Genomic DNA, 21,157 nt, shown 5'->3' on the forward strand with positions numbered 1-21,157 from the left:
CATCCAGGACTAGTATATGTGCCACATGAGAGCCCCCCATAATTGTTTCATCCAATTTGTTTTATCGTCATTGGTGTTGTAAAATCTGTTCCTATTGTACTGTTGTTGTAAGAATTCCCACTTTGACACTATTTTAATTTGGCAAATGCAGGCGTTTGGGTACGTCTGTTCGAAACCTTCCTGAGCTTCTGAGTTTTACAGGTAGTTTTGATAATCCAATGGGACTGAGGTGGACCTCAGCCACACGAAAGGGCCGTTGCCTGAAGTGGTACCCAATAGTTAAAGAATCAACTCAATTCCACAATATACCCTTCCAATGAGGTAATGAGTCCTGTACCCTCTGGAAAAGAATGAGTTGTTGCAGTTAAAGTTATGTCATTTGGGACCTGCAAAACAGCAATTGCCGTTGGCCCCTCTGTCTTACTCTCACACCAGAGAGCTCGATTTGCCAGACAGTGTAAGTGGTACACCTATCCTTCACCCTGTTTCTACTGAGTTTTACAGGTCTGAATGATCATTTGAGAATTTAGATGGCCCCAGTTGAATTGAATATACATTTATGGACACTTTAATAGTTGGTATTTTTGTTATTATTATAGTAGCCTACATCTTAAAACGGGCCACACTTAAAATGAATGACTGATGCATTAAATAATGAAACATCAAGCCAAGTGATTTCTGCAAACAATTGATGTTAGACTTTTTCTCAGCCATTTTTGGAATGACTTTCCAGCCAATTGGACATTTAACCACTAACTTTGACAACCAGAATGTTCTTTATATTTAAATTATTTATTTAATTTTTGACTTTGGCACCACCCCTCTGACAATCTGACTGTATACAAATATACGGAAGTATGATCTGTAATTTTAATAAACGCCTTGGATGACTCAAAATAACATGTTGACAAGTCCAGCTGACCTTTGCTGACAAATAAGTCAGGTAACATGGAGAAAGATTATACATTTGTTTATATATATATATATATATATACATATATATATCAACATTGTAACAATACTCACTGCACCCACTGTCACAGCAAGATGACATTTTGGGGTGTGAGAAAGTCAACTGCATAATGCTCACCAGGGAAAAAAGCAGGTCAGATGAGGCAGGCTCTTTCAGCAAAGCTCTCTGGGTAGGAGAAATGGAAAAATATGTCTGGATTTAGCACTCCCCAAGCATGGGCATCCCTTTTGCACCGCAGATGGCTGCCGAATACTATGCATTGGTTTCTGTGACCTCAGGACCGGCTACCAAATTGACCCCTTGTTTACAAGGCACTGTCATATAGGATTTAAAGTCGATTTTTATTTGAAAAAGAAGCTGCTGAAAATTACGTTTAATTGCTTAAAAATGAAGTAAACTTTCAACAACCCTGGCCAAGATGGTTTGCAGCCGCTTGAATATAACACTAGCTCGAATGTCCACATAATAATTTGCTTTATTGTTTTTTTTTTGGAAAAAAATTTCATCCAGACCACAGCAGAGAGGCATTCCTGCCACAAGTCTTTCAGGATTAGATCACCCCTAAAGCTTGATGATTCAACTCAACATGCACTTGACTTGAAAACCACATCGAAAGCCAAGTGGAAAAAAAGTACAAACATAAATCTCAAGCAGTTTGCAGCGTAGTAGGCAATTTCCTATAATGTTCTGTTTAGGAATTTTTTTGTTTTTTGTTTTTTTGTCCTTCTTGCATTGGGCTTTCATCAGATTCCCACCGCCTGTCCTTATCCCCATGTCTGTGGAAGAACAAGTAATCTAATTATGTCATATTAGCCTCATGTTATCATCTTGGCCTTCAAAAGTGGCACCAAGGTTAATCCTGCTGGAACAAGTGTCTCAAACTCTGTCGGTGGCCTTATAAAATTTAATTTTCTTTTTATTTGTATGTATTTATATATAAACAACATATATCTTCATAGATTAAAAAAATGAATAAAAATGCATATATATATATATATATATATATATATATATGTGTGTGTGTGTGTGTGTGTGTGTGTGTGTGTGTGTGTGTGTGTGTGTGTGTGTGTGTGTGTGTGTGTGTGTGCATTTTTATAAATTATATAATATATTGTAATGTAACAAAATATTGCTTGAATTGCAGGCTGGATTTAAGGATAAGCTCTTACTAGCAGTTTGGTGGTTTGAGACCCTAAATGATCTTCTCACTGATGGTCAGATTATTCATTCAATATCAGGCTTTCGAACCCAGGCTCACCTTATTCAGATTCACAGTTAGCGTTACTAATTTCTAACAGATATTCCAACACAGTGGATTTTGATATTGCAGTTTTATTAATCATTGCATTGCATGTCAAGTCAGTCCAGTCACTGTCTGAGTCGTGTGCCAATAGTTGCTCTTTTTTCTTTTTCGTCGTCAATTCCCTGTTGAAGTAAGCGATCCAAAAGGTGATGACAGCCTCCCAAAGGCTGCAGTATATCAGGCCGAGGACAGAGGCGGCTTTTCTGTTACAAAGCTCATTTATTAGCTGTTGCTCCCTGTCATAGATTGGACATGTAGGGACACAGAGACTGAGACAGAGCTCTGATTAATCTGGGAACAAAAGCAAGTAGATCCATCTGTGTGGCCTTCCTCTTCTCAGACTTTGCGCCAAGATCTCTACAGCACAGTGTAATTCGACCAGCCAGAGCACGTGTTTATCAAACAAAAGATGCAGTTCTGCCCTGGTGTCTTGGCTGATGTAAAGACAAGGGTGTTAAAAATAATGACATGATGAAGATGTACTTTTTTTTGTTGTTGTTGTTGTCCTTTTTTCTTTTTGAATAGCGTGCTTTACATTGCCTGCAGCAAAGCTATGAGACAACTTGGCTCGTCTCTATAATCTGAGTATCTCATCGGTTCAGACTGAGTGTGTATTACATTTGTTGCAAACTATGGCTTAGCAGTTTGAACGCATGTGAACACGTTGGTCGCTGGTGCTCATACGGGCACCACAAGTTAGAGTCTTGCTCCCGTAATAGGGTTCAACAATAAGGATGGCCTGCTGGCTTTTTTGTGTTTTGAAAATAAATAAATTATGAATGAAAACTTGTTTTGTCAAGACAACTATATGTTTTTTAGAAAAGGCAATATATAATTAAATAAATAATAATATTAATAATAATTTAAAAAAATTAAAAAAATTATTATAATAAAAAATATTTTGTGGTGGTGCCAGTTAAAAAAATGCGGGCAGGGCAAAGTATCAGGGTTCTGTCACTTCGGTCTATTTATTCTTGGTTTGGTGACAGAGCTCTGACACTCCTTCCTCCGAGTTCGCTTGGGCCGTATGCTGTTCTGTCCGTGTGTGTTGTTGTGTTCTGTGTGGTACGCCGTTTGCGTTTTCATCGGCCGTGTGTTTTCATGTTATGTCTTGTGTGAACACGCGGCTTATGAGTGTTCTCATTAGCTGCGTGTTTGTGTCTTGTTTTGTTTGATCACATGGTGTTCCCTGGCCATGTGCTCTTGTTTTTGCTTTGTTTAGTGTGAGCACATGGTTGTCATGTCTGTTTCTTTGTGCCATGTGCTCCCATGTATATTGTGTAACCCCACCGTTCTTGTTATCTGATTATTGGTTCATTTGTCCAACCTGTCCTCCCTCGTTACCTGCCTTGTTTGCTCCCTATTTATTCTCCTAGTGTCAGTTTGTGTTCTGTGCCAGATCTTCTTCAAATGTTCCCTCATCCCTTCACCCAACCCTGACACAAAGTATCAGAATTGGGCCAGCTGGAAAAAATCTCTTCATAATTTCTCCCATGATTTCCTGTCATTTCTCTTCTATAATTAGGCAATAAAGTATGAAAGTCGAACCTGTTGTTCATGTAATTAGGCTAAAGGAGTGTTGCTTGACGCCTATATTCACAGTAAATTACAACCTCAATTTATTGCATACAGGTTTTAAAGGTTGCAAAAAGGTCAAAAAATACTTTATCACAATCATTCCCCTGGGAGTGATAATGATGGTGATTATGGTTGTCGGAGTGCTGTGTGCGTGTGTGTGTGAGTGTGTATTTTCTCGCCATGAGATTGTTTGGACTGGATAAAGAAAGCGTGAGAGATCAGGAAAAGTGGGCTGAGGCTTCAGGGGTTCAAAGGGAGAAGGGGAAAGACTCATTTGTTGGGAAAGAATGTAGCTGAGGAGACAGGCTGGTTAACTGGAGATGGTCTAATTAGGGGGGTGTGATGGTGAGAACCTTCACAAAACCCAGAGAGGTCAGAGATAAAAGCCCAAGCCTTATCTCTTTGTACTGTGCCAGATTTTCCTCTTTCAAACATTTTATTAAATACATGCTTACCTGTAGACTGGTAAAAGTTACAAACCTTCCACTAAAGATCTACAAACAGGTGCCTTAAGCTACCTGAGTGGAACCAGCAACCAATTTCACATGTTTGTGGATAGCTGTAATCTGAGATCCTTTGCCTATCTGGCAATCAGGTCTCTGAAGAAGCTTTTTAGAAGCGCCATAAATTAGACAGCTCCCAGTGGCTCTTTTTAATTATGCAGGCCAGCGTATCGCCCTGTTGGTGAGGCTCATGTAATTTCGCTCTGCTTGACGTGCTATTTGCAGAGTCACAGCTTGATGACATGCTGGCACGCTGCCCTTGATATGCTGTGGCAAGGCGGGGCGTGGGAGGATCGGCGCGGCGGTATTTCCTCATTCACAGAGTGTCTTGACCCCTCTTTCTCTTTCTCTTCGACCCAACTCTGATGTTAACACAGGAGAACATCGTCATCTGCCTGACTAGATTATTTCACATAGGCCTAGACTACCTTTTAAGATTTTATGCTAATAATTATTGTATGCTAAGGTCTTGCTGAAAATTTGCTCAAATTTTATCCTGATAATGATTTTATGCTAAGTTCCTCCTAAACATTTTGGTAAGATTTTATGATGCATATGAATTTATGCTAAGTTCTTATTTATAATTTGTCAAATTTTTATGCTAATAACGACTGCATGTTAAATTCTTCTTAAAACTTTGCTCAGATTTTATGCTAATAATGATTTTATGCTGAGTTCTTACTGAAGTATGCTAATAATGATTTTATGCTCATAAAGTGTGCCGCCACTTGCTCAGTCAAGAGAGCGAATGAGAGCCAAACTTTTCTTCTAACTCTGTACTCTTGGAGGCTGAGATGTTCTGCTTTCCTTTCTTCTGTGAAGGGGTCATGGTGAGGTAATTCCTCATTCCGGATGTCGTCACATCTTTGGAGTTCTATGCAGCCCTAAAAACTCTCACACCCCACACTCCCTGGCTCAACATGCATGTCAGTGGAAGTTGCACTGGAATATCTCACTCCCCTGAAGTAAAAAGCTTCACATGGCATCAAAATGCCTTTTTCCCAACCTCATAATCCCTCTCTCACGTCGATCCCCTCCCCCACCCTTCAGTCTGCTCCAGATGAGGAGGTTTTGTATGCTGTCCCGACTGACATCTGTCTCTCTTGTTTCTTCACAGGGTGTAGGATAGATAACTGTGAGGCCTGCTTTAGCAAAGACTTCTGCACAAAGTGCAAGCCTGGTTTTTACTTGCACAAGGGCCATTGCTTCGAAAAGTGTCCGGAGGGCTTTGCTCCGCTGGAGGACAGCATGGAGTGCGGAGGTAAGTATCATTTTATACAAGCCTACTGGAAAATCCAGATAAATCTGTTAGTTGTTCTGGAACATGATTACTGGTTTGTAATGACACCATCACAAAATCTCTCTGGTTTGCGCATTAGCTGTTCCAAGATGGTCCTTTGTATCAGCTAGACCATCTTAGACCAGCAATAAAAACCAGCTACCAACTGGTCAAACCAATTTAAGGTGGTCAAGCTGGCTTCTGGGATATAGTTGCTGGTCAATCAGCAAATGATTAGCTTGTGCCAGATAATGACCAGCTTGGAACAGTTAATGGCCTTTTTAGACTAGAACCAGCTATTATATTCCAAAAACACAGCTACCAGTTTAAGCCGGATTTTCACAAATATCATTTTTCTCTAATATCCAATGCTTCATTCCACAAAAGACTTTCAAAACCTCTATCTCTCTTTTTTTTGGTAACCTAAAACTTCTCTGAATAAAGATATGTTGACATTAGATATGTTATCATATCCAAACCTTCATAGCCATTATCATTGGTTTTCATTATCATCATCATCATCTAGTTCTCTAAATAAGTTTTCTTTCACCAAATAGAGGGTTGTGAGGTGGGCCAGTGGAGTGAGTGGGGGACCTGCGCCAGAAGAAACAAGACCTGTGGTTTCAAGTGGGGTCTGGAAACCCGAACACGGCATATCGTGAAGAAGCCACCAAAGGACACAATACCATGTCCAACCATCGCCGAGTCCAGGAGGTGCAAAATGGCTATGCGACATTGCAGGAGAGGTGAGTGTGTGTGTGTGTGTGATTGGATCAGCATATGTGGATCTAGGCCTGCTCATGCCTTGGTTTAAGATAAAAATCATTAATTCCTTCTGCAAATCATCAATTTCATTAGATTTCCAAACCTTTTCCATTTGAAGAAGGAAATATAACTGTGGCCATTTCGACTGCATCTCACCTGTTTAATCTTGAGCTCTGTATTTTTGGATTGAAAAGTCAGCCGATTGGGTTTTCGCCCTCTATTTGGGTTTTCATTGTCGACTGGCATTTTCATTCATGATTTATTAGTATTTTTCCATGCTCACTTTAGCCAGCTTGCCTTAGGTTTTCTTCTCTCTCTTTTCTTGAGAGCGTATGTGTTCTCTCACTTATTCTCCTCTCCTCCCAGTGGAATTCCTTAAAGTATGAAGTGCAGGTTTCCTCAATGGTACTCTGTTTCCTTTCTCTATAAGAGAGTTATTTGCGGTAGGTGGTGCATGTATTTTACCACTAAAACGAGAAGTCAAATCGGAGGGAAAATATTTTTTGAGTAAATAGAGCCAAGGAAACATATTTTATAAAGTGTTTAGTTTTAGAAGAGATGGGCCAAGTTTACTCGTGGAAATAATTGCCGTATTCAGGAGGGCTTATCAGGAAAACTCACGATGATAATTAATCGAGACGTTTCCTCGCAGCTTTTTTCATTCTGCTCACCTGAACAAACTTAAATCTTTTGTGGTCACTGACTTAGGATACTGTCACACCGAGTACACATGCAATTTCAATTTCGGAGGTCAGTAAAGGACAACACATTCACATTGAGAAAGTTTTTGACTGATTATGGAAAGGTTAATTGTCAACCCAGAGACCCGAGGCAATATGAAGCTGAACTTGCTCAGTTTCCATTGTTTATTTAGGTACCTCAGTCTCGTACTGTATCTAAATTTCCATAATGTCCATCTTAGTATCAGGTCACAGCCACTGAATTTTGCTCCATGAGCTATTAGTTTTGAGAAGTGCATTGCTAAAACTGAATCCATTCATCTTCATTTAAATCATTTGGAAGAAATAAAAAATGTGTCTACTTTGGTACATATGCACTCTGACAGCTGCTTTAAAGAGGTGCTGATTGAGTAAGTATGTTTCTGACATGTCACATGACTCTTTTCCCCTTTCGGGTGCTTGTAAGGTGCGGAGCGAAGGTTGGAAATAGTGATTTTCTGGCATGTCTTCCTTCTTTACCCTATGTTGGCTCTCTCCACAGGAATTTTTCCCTCCCTAATTCAGCTCCTCCTGACCTTTTCCAAAAGTACTTTATAGTCATATTTAATTAAAAACTGGCATTGTGATGCATGGTTCCTGGTTTCAATTATCTCATCTGAGGTCAGTGATTAGGAGCCATTGTTAAAGACTTAATTAAACATGCAGTGGAGCTGCTCCTTTGTTACATTTAGAAACCAATAACCAAGTAAGCTTATGGAAAAGTCCTACATGGTATTATGGTCATTATGAGTCACTAACAGAGTGTACCTCTGAGATGGACTATAACTGTTAGGAAATAGCATTTGAACTTACCAAGAAATGTTTAACAGCAAGTTGCTACATGGACAATCAGTCAGTAATGATACTGACACAATACTTTATTTCGATATAGATATCATTAAATAAAATGATGATGACTCTGATCAATTCAGTTCAGTAAAGGATTTGTCTGATGGATTAAAAGCAGTAAAGTATTTTTGAACAATTAATTAAAAGAACCACATATTAAGAGTCATTAGTTTGGGAATCAGACTACTCTGGACATGCTGTACAGAACCAATTAAAAATATAATTTGTTTATTAGTCATGCTGCATGGTTTTCATAATAATAATAATAAAAGCACTTGCTCATAAGAATCATTTGTCTGTGAATTGAGCTACACTGGTCGCGCATTATGTATTTGATTCACTAAAAGACTCATTCATAAGATTCATAAAAGTCATTTGATAGTGAATCAGGCTACACTGCTCATGTTGTATGTTTTTCATTCACTAAAAAGAACCAGTTGCATCACTGAAAATAACCAATTCATAAGAGCCATTTGTTTATAAATGTTGACTACACTGATCGTGTTGTATGTTGTATTTAAGGCAGTGCATTTAAAGGAGAACTCCGGTCAATTTTAACATTGAGCTCATTATTTTGTAAATTTGGAGTGCTGTCAGTACAGAGAACAAAGGCAAAAATCGGTGTTGCCTACACCGTGTTATCCTCTTTTTAAAATTTGTACCCTGTTGACTTCAATGGGGCAAGTTTTAAACCTGCTTTTAGCCTCTTAACATCCTTGATGTGTCATTACAAGTGCCCAGCCATGTGAGTGATTCCTTTTCGAGTGAACACGGTGAATCTGACTGCAGTAGATGTGAAAGATATGAATAAAAGTGATGTTAATTCAGCCAGCGCACATACCTGTATTTACTTCCTGTTTTCGGTCGAAATCCACAGTAGTCGATTGTCGAGTTCTCCAAACGAAACTTGACAAGTGTAAATGCATCTGGTTGTTGAAAGCACATATATGCAATTTTTTCTGCTCCCAAAATGGTAAAAAAAAAAAAAAATGTGTGTGTTATACCGGCTCCTGTAGGCCAGATTTGACAGCACTACTGCAACACGCATGTGGCCTGAAAGTTCGACGTCGCATCCTGAAGCTCAACACACAGTTATCTTAATTAAAAGTAGTGTGACTAAATTATCTCACCAGTACTGATGCCACTCTCTCTCCTATTGCAGTCTTTGATCTTGAAATTAACTGATTATAAATAAAATGCAGCCCATACTATCTGTTGCTTTCTCTGACGTGAACACTGTTAAATTAGCATATAGAGCGGGAATTAAAGATCGGATTTATATTTGTATTGCGTAGGAACATTTATGTGGCCAAGTGTGAATTGAACAGTTTTAACAAATCGGATCGCTATCTGATCAGTAAAAACGCATGAAGTGACCAGGTGTAATAGGCCCTTTTGATATTCATGTGATGTTCTATAGAAATAATGATGTTATGGTCATTGTCTTGCATCCCAGTGCAGGTACGGCAGATAAAATATTGTGCATGGGTGACCAGGAAGTAGCCAAAGCCTTTGTATAAGGATATGGGCGCTTGGTTTAGAGTCTTCATTAAACGACAGGGCCATGATAACATAGCCCCCGACTAACCTCTTACATTACACTGGATTCCAAGGACTTTACCAGTAAGTCCCTGAATGCTACCTAATACGACAGCTTTGCTCTGCAATATAACAAATTACTTTGTGAGACATAAATAGGATTACAGCCAGACTATAAACATGTACGCATGTGTAAGTTTATGTATGCCCTGCTGCCAAGCAAATTGCTCTACATGAGAAGAAAAATGAGGTAAAAGGTGACTGTGGGGGAGTGTGCTAAAATACAACCCTGTTACCATAATGCACATAACATTAGATACTAGACACCCGCTTGTGGAAATCAGTATAAGATTACGTAACAGCAGACTTTGCAGATTGCTATGGATTAGACAAAGGCAGGAAATATGAGATGGTGAGAAACATCAGAGGAGTTATACATGTGAATATATTTTTGTATTGTTTATCTGATCATCCAGCTTCCGTTTCTTTGTGCTTAAATGTCGCCGGACGTCATTTACAGACCCTAGCTTGAACTTGACGCACAAGCGACTTAAGAAAAGATGAAAACATCTGGACACCAGTAGTTTAAAGCACTCACATGCACCAGTGCAGAAAGCAAAAGCTTGTATTATCATTTTGTCTGCGTCCATTGCAAATCTGTTTTTACTTCCGTTTCCTGGTCAGTACATCTACCTTGGTTTGTTTCGCCAACTGTATAGTGTAAATGCAGATATCGGATATGGGTCACTTTTAAAAGAAGGATATATAAATTTAAAAAAATCGGATATAGTCAAATAATCCGAATTGGGCAGTGTAAATGTACATGCCAACTTATTCTAACCCTAACAACTTACTAATACTCTTGACATGACAGTTAGTTGACATGTAGTTGCAAAGTTACTTATAGTTAGTAGAATGTCTAAAGTAGACTATTGAAATAAAGTCAAACATTTTTTTTTACAATTTAAATGCTGTAAATTGTTAATGATACCTAATTCATGAAATACTGTTAATTGATTTTGTCTTTTTATAATCATCATTTAAAATGAATTTATAAATCTGATCATTACATTACATAGGGCAAAACATTACAGATATAGTGCTGTCCATTTCCCAAACAAATGGAAAAATCTTATAAAACATCTTATAAAACAGTTATTTCAGTGAATAACTTTTTTTTTAAAAGTATCAAACTCACACGTTGTTGGTTTGAATGAATCAGATAAAATTAATTTTCAATTAACGTATTGCTGACTATTGTTGAATATCACCATCGTTCACTTTTCCATTTAGGATCTGGGAGTCGGTTGCCGGGCCGACGCTCTCCCAGCAGGCTAGACGGCCTCTTTCTGGCAGCGTGACGGGACTCCTCTGGGTGGTGTATAGAGTGGGCTGTAAACACAATTTATTAATAGTCACCCGGCTGTTCGCGAAAATGAAATGCCTGCTGAGCTCTAGCTTTCACCTAACCAAGCCCCTGTCATCAAATCAACTGACTGATCAGCCACACTAGAGAGAGAGCAATGCTAAGACAATTCTGCCATGAAATTGCTCTGTAGAGTGATATTCCAGCAGGGAGCTTCTGTCAGTAGAACTGCTGTTCTGTGGATAGATTTTCCTTCCTTCCTGGAGCAAAGGATTTCCACAAAGGTTGTTAGCCCTCTGCCTTTTTGCAACCAACAAGCAGCAGGTTACTTAATGTCAATTGTATTAAATGTTGTGTAAACAACTTAGACTCTTATTGCCTCCATTCATCTCCCTAATCCTAGTAGTAATTCCCTAAGATTGTATTTGGTGTGACTGAGGTTCAGACACAAACACGACATTGAGACTTGTTGGATAATTTTTCTGTTCGTAGCAAAGCGGCTTTCAGATTCTCAGACAGCTAGAAATTGTGTATTGAATGACATTTTGGTACACTCATAACCACGTCTGCGCCACTTATGGGTGGCTCTATCGGGGGGAAAAAATGTTACTTCAGGAACAAGTAAGACTCCATAGTGCAATGATATGCATGCTCAACTTCTCGTAACGATTCTCTGTGGTTTCTAGATTCTATAGCTCAGGGCCAAAGAGCCTTGCATGGTGCAATTGATTTCCCATTTTTGAAACAGGAGAAACATACCGTTTTTCCTATATGCCCTGATATCTGTGACAGTTCCTTGTCCTTCTTGGGTTGCTCATGATCCTTTCTCACTCTTAAATGTATCATTTAGACACTTTGGCTTCTTGCAAGAGTTTTACGCTATTCAGAATTCAATTGAGAATGCCTTTAAAATTAAATTAATACATTTGATTTGAATTGAGCTTGCAAACAGGTAGCAAACCATTGCAATTCGAACGTGAAGTTTGATGTACTGTGGCCCGTCTGTGGAACACAAAGAAAGATATTTTGAAAAATGTCTCAGTGTTTTTTGTCCTTTCAATGAAAGTCAGTGGGGTCCAATATTGTTTTGTACTAAAGGTCTTCGGGACAAGTTTTGAATTGCTGAATGCTGATGCGGGAGGGAAGATACTGATGTGTGCAGAGGAAGCAGGAGAAAAAAAATTACAAAAAATATCTAAAAATGAAAATAAGAGTTACTCAAATTTAATTTATGTTTTAAGGTACAGAATGTTATATGTTAACGTCTACTGTCTATTCGCTTATTATCAAAAATAAGCGTTTTACAGGCACAGGGGTGGACATGTTTCTCAGTTATATGTCTTCCTTTTTCCTGCTAAGACAAATGTAACAGGGTGAGGTCAGAAGCATCATGTCTGTGTGGAAATTGAAAAAGAAAGCCTATGACACCAGAGTGAGACTGAAACGGGACTACAAAAATCAATGTAGATCTGTACCTGCAGGATTTTGCGAGTTTTAACAAAGCATAAAAGTTGGGGGCGGGAGCAGGAAGAAATATAGACACTTATTTTTAGCGGGCACAGGAGTGAAAAATGTATCCTGTGCAAACCACTATTTTGGACCCCCATTGACCTTTAATTGACCCCATTGACCACTTGCAACGATAAGGTCATGGGTCCGATTCCAAGGGAAAGCTAAAATTGATAAGAATATAAAATGTGTACCTTGAAATGCAATATAAGTCGCTTTGGATAAAAGTGTCTGCCAAATGCATAAATGTAAATGTAAAATGTAATGTATGGACAAAAAAAAAAGCTGAAACATTCTTCAAAATATTATCTTTTGTGTCTCTTTATGTTGTGTCAATTTAAATGCACCACAGGGCCTTAAAGGAACAGTATTTCACCCCCTCTGTATACTTCTATATGCCTGGTGTTAAAGCTCTCTAGAATTTTGAAACTAATACTCCCTTTAGAAGTTGTGGGGAGATCAGTGGCTGCAAAGGCGCTATTTGCCTTCCCGTCTTCGGATTAGGATGGAGCTCCACCCACCCCCCCTAAATCCTCTGCTTGTCAGTCCAGGCCAGTCTGGGAGCCAGATGGAGACTATGGTAAAGTGATGCCCACAGAGGAGTAATTGCCTTTAATCTGTTATTGAGGGAAGCAGGATGAGACCCGCAGCAAGGCATGCCCCTCTGTGCCACAGAGAAAACACTGGCGGAGTTTCGTTTTAATGTGTGCGCGGCTTTGTGTGGCACTGGTGTGTTTATGGTTAGTTAGCGGAGTGAATTTGGGGGCTTGGCAGGATAACCTTGTTCTCCGAGCATTTTAATTACGCTCTATGATCTGACTCGGGGCCTGTGTTTAGTTTGGAAAACCAAAAATCCAAATCCATACTTGAACGTCTTCTGAGTGTCAAACATTCCTGCTACAGATGCGAGCGTCCACAGACAACTAATTCACTTCTTATGCGAGTTCTCTTACGCTCGCCCTGTGCCGAGCGCCCCTCCAAAACAAATAGCGGACGCCTCTCGCCACTGCTGCCGAGAGTGTGTGTTTGCACTTATTTATTTAATAACTGTCAGGCTGCCTTGCACTTCCCACTAAAACTTGGGCCTCTCGCAGGAGAAAGTGATCCGCAGATGACGACTCCCGATGAGATCCTGACTCGGTGTTGAAATTCAGGAATGATAAATGGTGTATTACGTCTGGGTAATACTGCGGGCTATCATTGGATAGAGCGGGAGCGCAGCGTGCGCTGTTTTCCCAGGGCAAGAGGAGCTCACTAATTGGCTGCCGTGTTGGGTGATTATCCGTGCCTTGCGCCCAGGTCTGTTGTGACTGGTGTGCCAATGGACTAATCTTTCTTTAATTAGCTGACTCCGCAGGACTGACTGGCCGCTGTTTCACAGCCAACTCGCTTTTCTGAATTCACACCACAGCTCCCATACTTTTCCCAGCTACCTCTATACCAGGGGTGCCCAATCCTGCTCCTGCCGATCGACTGTCCTGCACAGTTCATCTCCAACCCCAATCAAACACACCTGCCTTTAATTTTCAAGTGATCCTGAAGACCTTAATTGGTTGCTTCAGGTGTGTTTGATTAGGGTTGGAGATGAACTCTGCAGGACAGTCGATCGGGGCACCCCTGCTCTAGACCCTTTTGGTCTGTTTTTTTAAAGTGTGTATTGCGGCACCGCTAATGTTAATTGGCTCTGTGTGATTAATCGCTCATTTGTTTCTCGCTCGTAGGTCGATTTGGATAAAAGTGTCTACAAAACATAAATATCCATTTAGAGCCTGACTGAAGATGAGGCGTCTGAGATTGGACATCTGGTCCGAGGTCAATAGTAAATGGTGTTTGTCAATATTTATTGATCCTTAATGATTCTTTTTGAATTATTCATAAGAAGTCATTGAGATATTGATATCCCAGCCCATTGATTGCAGTTTTCATGATTTTCGGTTGGCTTTTCTAAAGGTGCCTGATTGCAAGAAATTACTTTCTCTTCATTGTTTAATTTGAAATCAACTACAACATCAACTTCAACTACGATCTTACTGATTAAGTGATACAGTAACTTACAATTTTTATATGGAGGCCCTTTTCCATTAAAAGAAAAATGTAACTTTTATTGTAATTGTGGCTTCATATCTACCAATTGTGCCATTGTACAAAATAACTATTTCTTAATTTGACACTTAATTTTTTTGTGAATTTAAATCTCAAAATGAAACTTTATATTATAATTCTTACTTTGTATCTCAAAATTGTGACTTGATTGCTCATAATTGTGACTATCTCACAGTTTGAATTCATATCTTACAATGTGACTTAATTTCTTATTTTAAAGTCTATCTCACTATAAACCTTTTTTTATATTTTACTCAAGTGGAAAAGGGCTTCCATACTTTTGTATATTTACAAACTTTTCAGTTTCAGTTCAGGCAACTTCTCACCTGCTGTACAATTTGTGTGACACCCTCTGCCTAAATGTGATCTCTGAAGAGTTCTGCTAGTGCTAAATCTTCCACAAAGAGCGGAGGTCATTACCAGTAGCCCTGGGCTGTCTTTTCTTCACAGTTACATTCCTTGTAGAGGGGGAGAGGGGAGTCTCTGATTAACTCCCCACAAAGTGCCCTGCTCCCTGACCAAAATAAATATGGCCCCTGTCATTCTGTCAGCAACTGTCTTCAATATTTGAAATACCCCATGATCCCGCCGGCTTTTATATGGAGAATCCGTCGTCATTCCACAGGCATGAACCATAAACGTGGAGTCCTGTGAAAGAGGGACTGGGGTGAAGGGGATCTGTCTTTCTGCCTGTCTGTCTGTCTGTCTGTCTGATATGCCTGCTTTTTGTTTTCTTCTTTCTTTCTTTTTTTCAAATCATGTAGATTCTTAATATTTCATTCAGGGGTTTTCAGTCAGGGGTCTGGGGACCCTCTGTGCTTCACAAAGGGTGTCTGTGAAGAATTTGAGAAAGAATTTTAAGATATTAAGTATATTTTACATAATGATTTTTTGTTTTTAAATTCACATCCACCTATTATTTTATTATTTCATTCTGCTTTCTAATTATCCTGATTATTATAATGATTATTTAATTCTATTGACAGTCAAAGTTTAAGTATTTTTCATTATCTTCATATCTTGATTTGATCTTTTTATACTTTTGTGAAGAAAATAAAAATTGTTAGTTCCAGGTACACTGTAACTTCACAATTACAGAGTATTAATTGGGATTTATTAAAATATATAGCTGTTTTTATATTTTAGGGAAGGGGTCTCTTGCAAAGGGATCATCATATTTAGGGGTCTTTGGCATCAAAACTTCCTTCCTTCCTTCCTTCCTTCCTTCCTTCCTTCCTTCCTTCCTTCCTTCCTTCCTTCCTTCCGCTTGCATCATGCTCTACCAGTTGAAATGCAGAATAAAGCTGCAGTCCGTAACTTTTTTTGTGTTCAAAATGTACAAAATTATTTTAGATATTAGATATTATAAGCGAGTCATGAATCCATTTTACCACACCATGTTTCTGTCTTACCCTGAATCACTAAGGTACACCTATAATAAGTGTTTATATTAAGACTATTTTAGATTGGTTCGGGTCGTACCACTGCCCAGTACCTGTGTGACTCGTCATAGATATAAACAGAGACTGCTAGAGCGCCAAACACAATATACATTCTAGCGACAGTGACTTTCAGCTGTTATTTTGTCTCATGATAGCATCATAGGTTTATCATCACTCGAATTGTTTGCCATTTGAATGTGGCCCTTCTGTCTTCCAGGCATCTGCATAGCCCACTGCAAGCCCTTCCGCAAGGCCCCACACATGCTTTCATCTCCACAGACACACACAACAGCCATACACACATCACACATGACACATGACAGGCAAGACACTTCCTCCACACTCAGCATTCAGCATTCAATAAACATGCATTCATACGTTCCCACACATAAGCACTAATGTATAAGCTCAACTTTTGATAATGTGTATGCTGAGGTTCCGTTTCATGTACCCGCAATATCAGTGGGACACTGGCACGTCTTAGACCACCCCCCTCTTCGGGGCTAGATGGGAGCGGGGTATGACTTTCAACATCTGGTGCACAGTTGCACCAACTCAACCGCTAAAATCTTCTGTCCTCTCTCGGGCATTTTTATTGAGACATCACAGCTTGTAATCAGAGCCTCACGATACTGAGGGAAGCTGTGGCTTCTGACCCACTCACATCCAGCGGCTTGGACCAACGAAATAGACACCCAGACAAAACAAAGTGTCGTTTGCTGCTGGATGCATGTGTTTTTAGGTGTTTGTACATCCAAGCTTGCATACACACAGCAGGGAATAGCCAAAAGAGACTGTGTCAATTTGCAATTGGGTAAATTCAATAAAATAAACAGATGGGTTGCAAATGGGGTCGTGCACTATTTGGAACTGAAATGAGAGTTCCTTTAAATTCCAGTGAAATTCCTGAATTGGATTTGGTAACAAACAGAATGCAGAATTGCAATTTGGTTTTAAATGTAAGGAAGTAGAAGGTTTATAGGCCTTTTAATCATTTTAATGTTTAATGTTTTACTAATTTATGTGCTTTTCACATTTTTATTATTTTTTTATTGAGCTTTAATTTATTTTAATTTTAGTTTTATTAATTTTAGTACTAAATCTTGAATTTCATTTAGTTGTCAAGGCAGCAATTTTTAATCTAATGTACATATTTTACTGTTACTTCTGCTTTATTTCAATTAATACAAACTTGCCAATTAGCCAGTTCTTCAGTTCTTGCACAACCCTTGTTTTAAGTTAGAAATATACCCTCAAATTTCCTATTTAAATGGTGCAGTTGCTCTTGGTTGAAACTCTAGTTTTCTTTATGCTAAATATATTCTGATTTTATTCAGAACTGTAACTTCAGTATTGCTGGTTTTAGTTTGCCTCTCAACGTTCATCCAGATCCCAAGTCTCCAGTTTTTATACTTAATACCTGGATGTAGGATAAATCCCTGCTACCTCTAGTTACTTTTGGATCTTTTCCCTGACATGTTCCTGTTTTTCTAACCATTGCTGCGGTGTCAAACCCCTGACCCAATTGAGCCTTGAAAGAGCTTATAGCAGAAGTACTGTAGTAGAACCAGGGGAATTACTGGCACCGGGGCGGCTCCATATAGATGATAAAAGCTGCCAGTTTCACTCAGGTGAGTGGTTTTGGGTTGACAGGAACCTTTGCACCTAGATCCTCAAAACATTAAACACACCTCACAGCCCCACAGGCCCACAGATGCAAGTACAAAAGTTTCTATTGCTCTTCTTTAAAGTTAAGTTGTCTCGAAAGGATACAAGCACACCATTTAGACACATGAAAGCTGTTTGAAGGGAATTTTATAAATTGAGGTAACGAAAGGAAAGCAAGCGTGACGCCCTTGACTTGAAGCATTTCACAGAGGGTCCCTGCCCTCGAAAACACACGCTTACACACTACTCTCTTCAGTTTTAGTGTGTAAGCCTGTCTGATTTGGCACAGATCGTCTGCCTCATGGGCACTTCCTCTTTACGTAGAAACCCACTTGGTTCCTGGAGACAAGAGGCAGATTTCCTCTCCGTTCCCCATTGGAGATGGAGATTGAAGGCCTTGTTTCTGAAATGAGATATAAAGAACACATCATGCTGCACAATTTCCTCTTACATCCTCCAGAAGCGCCCTTGGGGAGCAAACAGATCTGAAACGGTCGGGTGTATTGCTCAGAAACACATATGGCCCAGACAGGGCTATGACAGGTACTTTCTTGACTCAAGATGTAGCCTAAAGGTTTGCTTTATAGTATGGCTGCACCTCAGTGTGTATTTATATAAGGAACAGATTAGATTGTATGAATTTAACATGGACCCCTGTTTGAAAAGCCCCAGTGGTGACGGCGGCCCCAAATGTTTCCCATAACTCTACAATAATGAACGTTCACTCTCCTGCCAGGACAACCGCACATAGGGGTGTAAAATAGTTCTACCTCTGCATCCATATGTACATTACATGACAAAATCTGAAGTTTGGCCCCTGTGTAAGGGGGCTACGATGTTCTCATTTGCCATGACGCACACACTTATTGGCTGTACTTCCCATCACCCACAGCACTCGCAGGAAATGCAGCTTCAGGAGTGAAATCGAAAACAAATGTTCCATCAAATAGTTCGTGTAATTTTAGTGTGACGAGGTCACATCCTTGGCGGAGCTGTCGATTCTCTTTTCTTATTTTTCCTTTTGTTCCATTTTCAGAACAAACATGAAAATGAGATTTTAAACGTACAGTAATTGTACAGTTGTGCACTCCTGGAGCAAGCGAAAAAGTGATGGATTCCAGGGACGAGATTTTTTCCTGTTTGTATGTATCAGCAATGATAGAAGCCTTAATCATGGGCTATTTATAGCAACTGTTTTTTTGTTGTTGTTCATATAAACAAAAGGTGTTCTTAAACATTCCGAGATGTTAGTCACAAAATGCCTGGGCGACCAGTTCCTTTCCTCGCAATCCGACGATGGCTGATTTGATGAGAACCACTCCTAGTATCTCATTCCTTCGTTCTATCAGCACAAAACAGATGTTTACGTAAATCTGACAGATCAAAGCGCCGCGCGAATCCAGAAAAACTGAATAGTTTTACCTCGGCTGTAGCTGTCATTTGCCTTATCAGAAATGATGCATTCGTGAAACTGTGGCATGTGACGCAAATTATAAATATATGGTATTCCCTTGATCTTTTTTTATCATCCTACTGCCGTTTTCTCAGTCCTGGTTGGTAATAGTCCATTGGATGCTTGCTAAAATAGCACAGAGGTTCTCTTTGATAAAGCTGTGGAAGCTGTTTATGTCGTTCGTCAGAAATGTAACATAACATTTAGGCAGTAATTAAATGAAACTAAAGCTAATTACGCCTCAGTTTCTGAGGGACTTAAGACTTCAGCTCTATGTACTTATGCCCAGATGTGGGGGTGAGTCAGGCAGTGAGATAGGAGACCACAGAAGCTGTTTTGCAGCCTTCTATATGGGTTTGCGGTGGCAGGCATATCAGCTTCTGTGTGTGGTGTAGAGGGCAGCTGGTATGACTGTGGTAACTCATAGTGGACATCACTCAAGTCTGCAGGTGATTGACGGAATTCTGAATAGAATGATAGCTCCACATATTTTTAATCAGACTACACAGTAGCATTGGTCAGAATAATTTATATGCCTTAATTACCATCTCTAGTTATTGACTAAGGATTTCTTTAACGTTCTGCCTGGAAGCAAAGCCGTCATGATGCCAAACCCATTATGGAAGAAGAAGCTATCGTGTTTACAACTGTGACAATGAGCGCTTATCAGGATCATCTAAACGCTGGATTTTCAAAAGTATGTGAAGTTCACATCATTAGCCATGTTTCCATCCATTTAATGGGTTATCGCATAAAAAAAACACTGGATGGAAACACCAATATGCGCATAAATTCTAAAGATGCGCATAAAAAAAGTCGGATACATTTTTTTTTATCCGCTAAGAAAACGTGCATAAACTATGATGGAAACACATTTACCGAATAAAATCCTCGATTTTGCAAACTCCTGACTTGATGGCATAACTGGACCAAACCAGATCTTTTTGCACAGCATCTGAAATGCTGTTTTGGTAGTTCTGAAATGCCTGAACAAAGTATGTCGTCAAAGCGGTTCAGTATATAGTTACTGCCAGAAGTGTCTTACATGACTGCGTTCTCATACAGCAGACATCCAAAAGCAAGATAACATGATCGGTTTATTGCGGTTTATTTGTCTGTAACTATATCTTGTTTTCAGGGTCCTTAGAGTTTTACAGGAAAACAAGTCCTATTATAATAGCTATATAATATAATAGATAATAGCTCCTATTATCATTCTTATGTTTTGATTAAATGCAGGCTGGATCGGGCTGGATCAGCTGCCTTGCAGTTAGAGATATTTAGCTGCAGTGCTCATGTATCATTTACGATCATTTACGTCCAATCATTTACGATATCTATGATCAATAAAGTTACAAAAAATACATTTTATTCATAATTTTATCTTAAATGATATCCAGCTCTGATCTGGGAAAAGTCTGGACATATTATTTGTATTGCATTAAAGATAATGTGTTCAGACTTTTCCAGTTCAGCTCTGGCCCATGACCTGATAACTGTGCAGTAACCACCAGATAAATCACTGCACCAGTCATGCGTGTTTTTGTGCTAAAGATGATGATCTAACGGCAGTGGACATATCATCGCGGATATCTTCAAAGAACCAATGCGGTACACTCACCTGCTCCTTAATCTCTCTACACTTGTACAGTTGCACAGATTCAAGACAATAATGACCCAACTAATCTCAACATTAGCTTTGAGTTCGGAATGTATGTGTTTTAAATCATTCCTTCTGATAGTAAGCAGAGCTTCAGAGGGAGAGAGAGAGAGAGGAGGGAGAGAAGTATGATCCAGAGTAACCTTGTTAGGCTAAGAGACACTGTGCAGAGAAGCTTCTTGTCAGCTGGTTAGCAAGATGGACTTCTACCAATAAAGGATCGTCTTCTCAGGGCAGTGTTGGGGAAGCTGCTTTAAAACTGTAGATTAAGCTACAAGCTAATCATAATTTACAGTAGTTCAACTACAGTTAAGATACTTTTTTGAAAAAGCGTTTAGCAATACTACAAGCTTGGATGTTCAGATATTCATACAATAAAATATTCTGGGGCCCATGAAAGTTTTGTGAAAATGATCAAAAATGATGGCGTTGGCTGGACACTTTTTTC

The 21,157-nt window shown here is 39.3% G+C and overlaps 1 protein-coding gene across 1 annotated transcript in view; it reads left to right on the forward strand.

Annotated features, from left to right (window-relative positions):
- The window catches only part of rspo2 (R-spondin 2), a 54,918-nt gene that overhangs the window by 26,926 nt on the left and 6,835 nt on the right, over positions 1 to 21,157 (forward strand). Inside the window, exons 3-4 of the mRNA XM_084088863.1 lie at positions 5,475 to 5,618; positions 6,194 to 6,382. Of these exons, the coding sequence (XP_083944989.1) occupies positions 5,475 to 5,618; positions 6,194 to 6,382 (333 nt within the window). The remainder of the gene's footprint in view (positions 1 to 5,474; positions 5,619 to 6,193; positions 6,383 to 21,157) is intronic.

The sequence above is a fragment of the Abramis brama genome (genome assembly GCF_963993115.1).
Source record: "Abramis brama genome assembly, chromosome: 17".
Taxonomy (NCBI): domain Eukaryota; kingdom Metazoa; phylum Chordata; class Actinopteri; order Cypriniformes; family Leuciscidae; genus Abramis; species Abramis brama.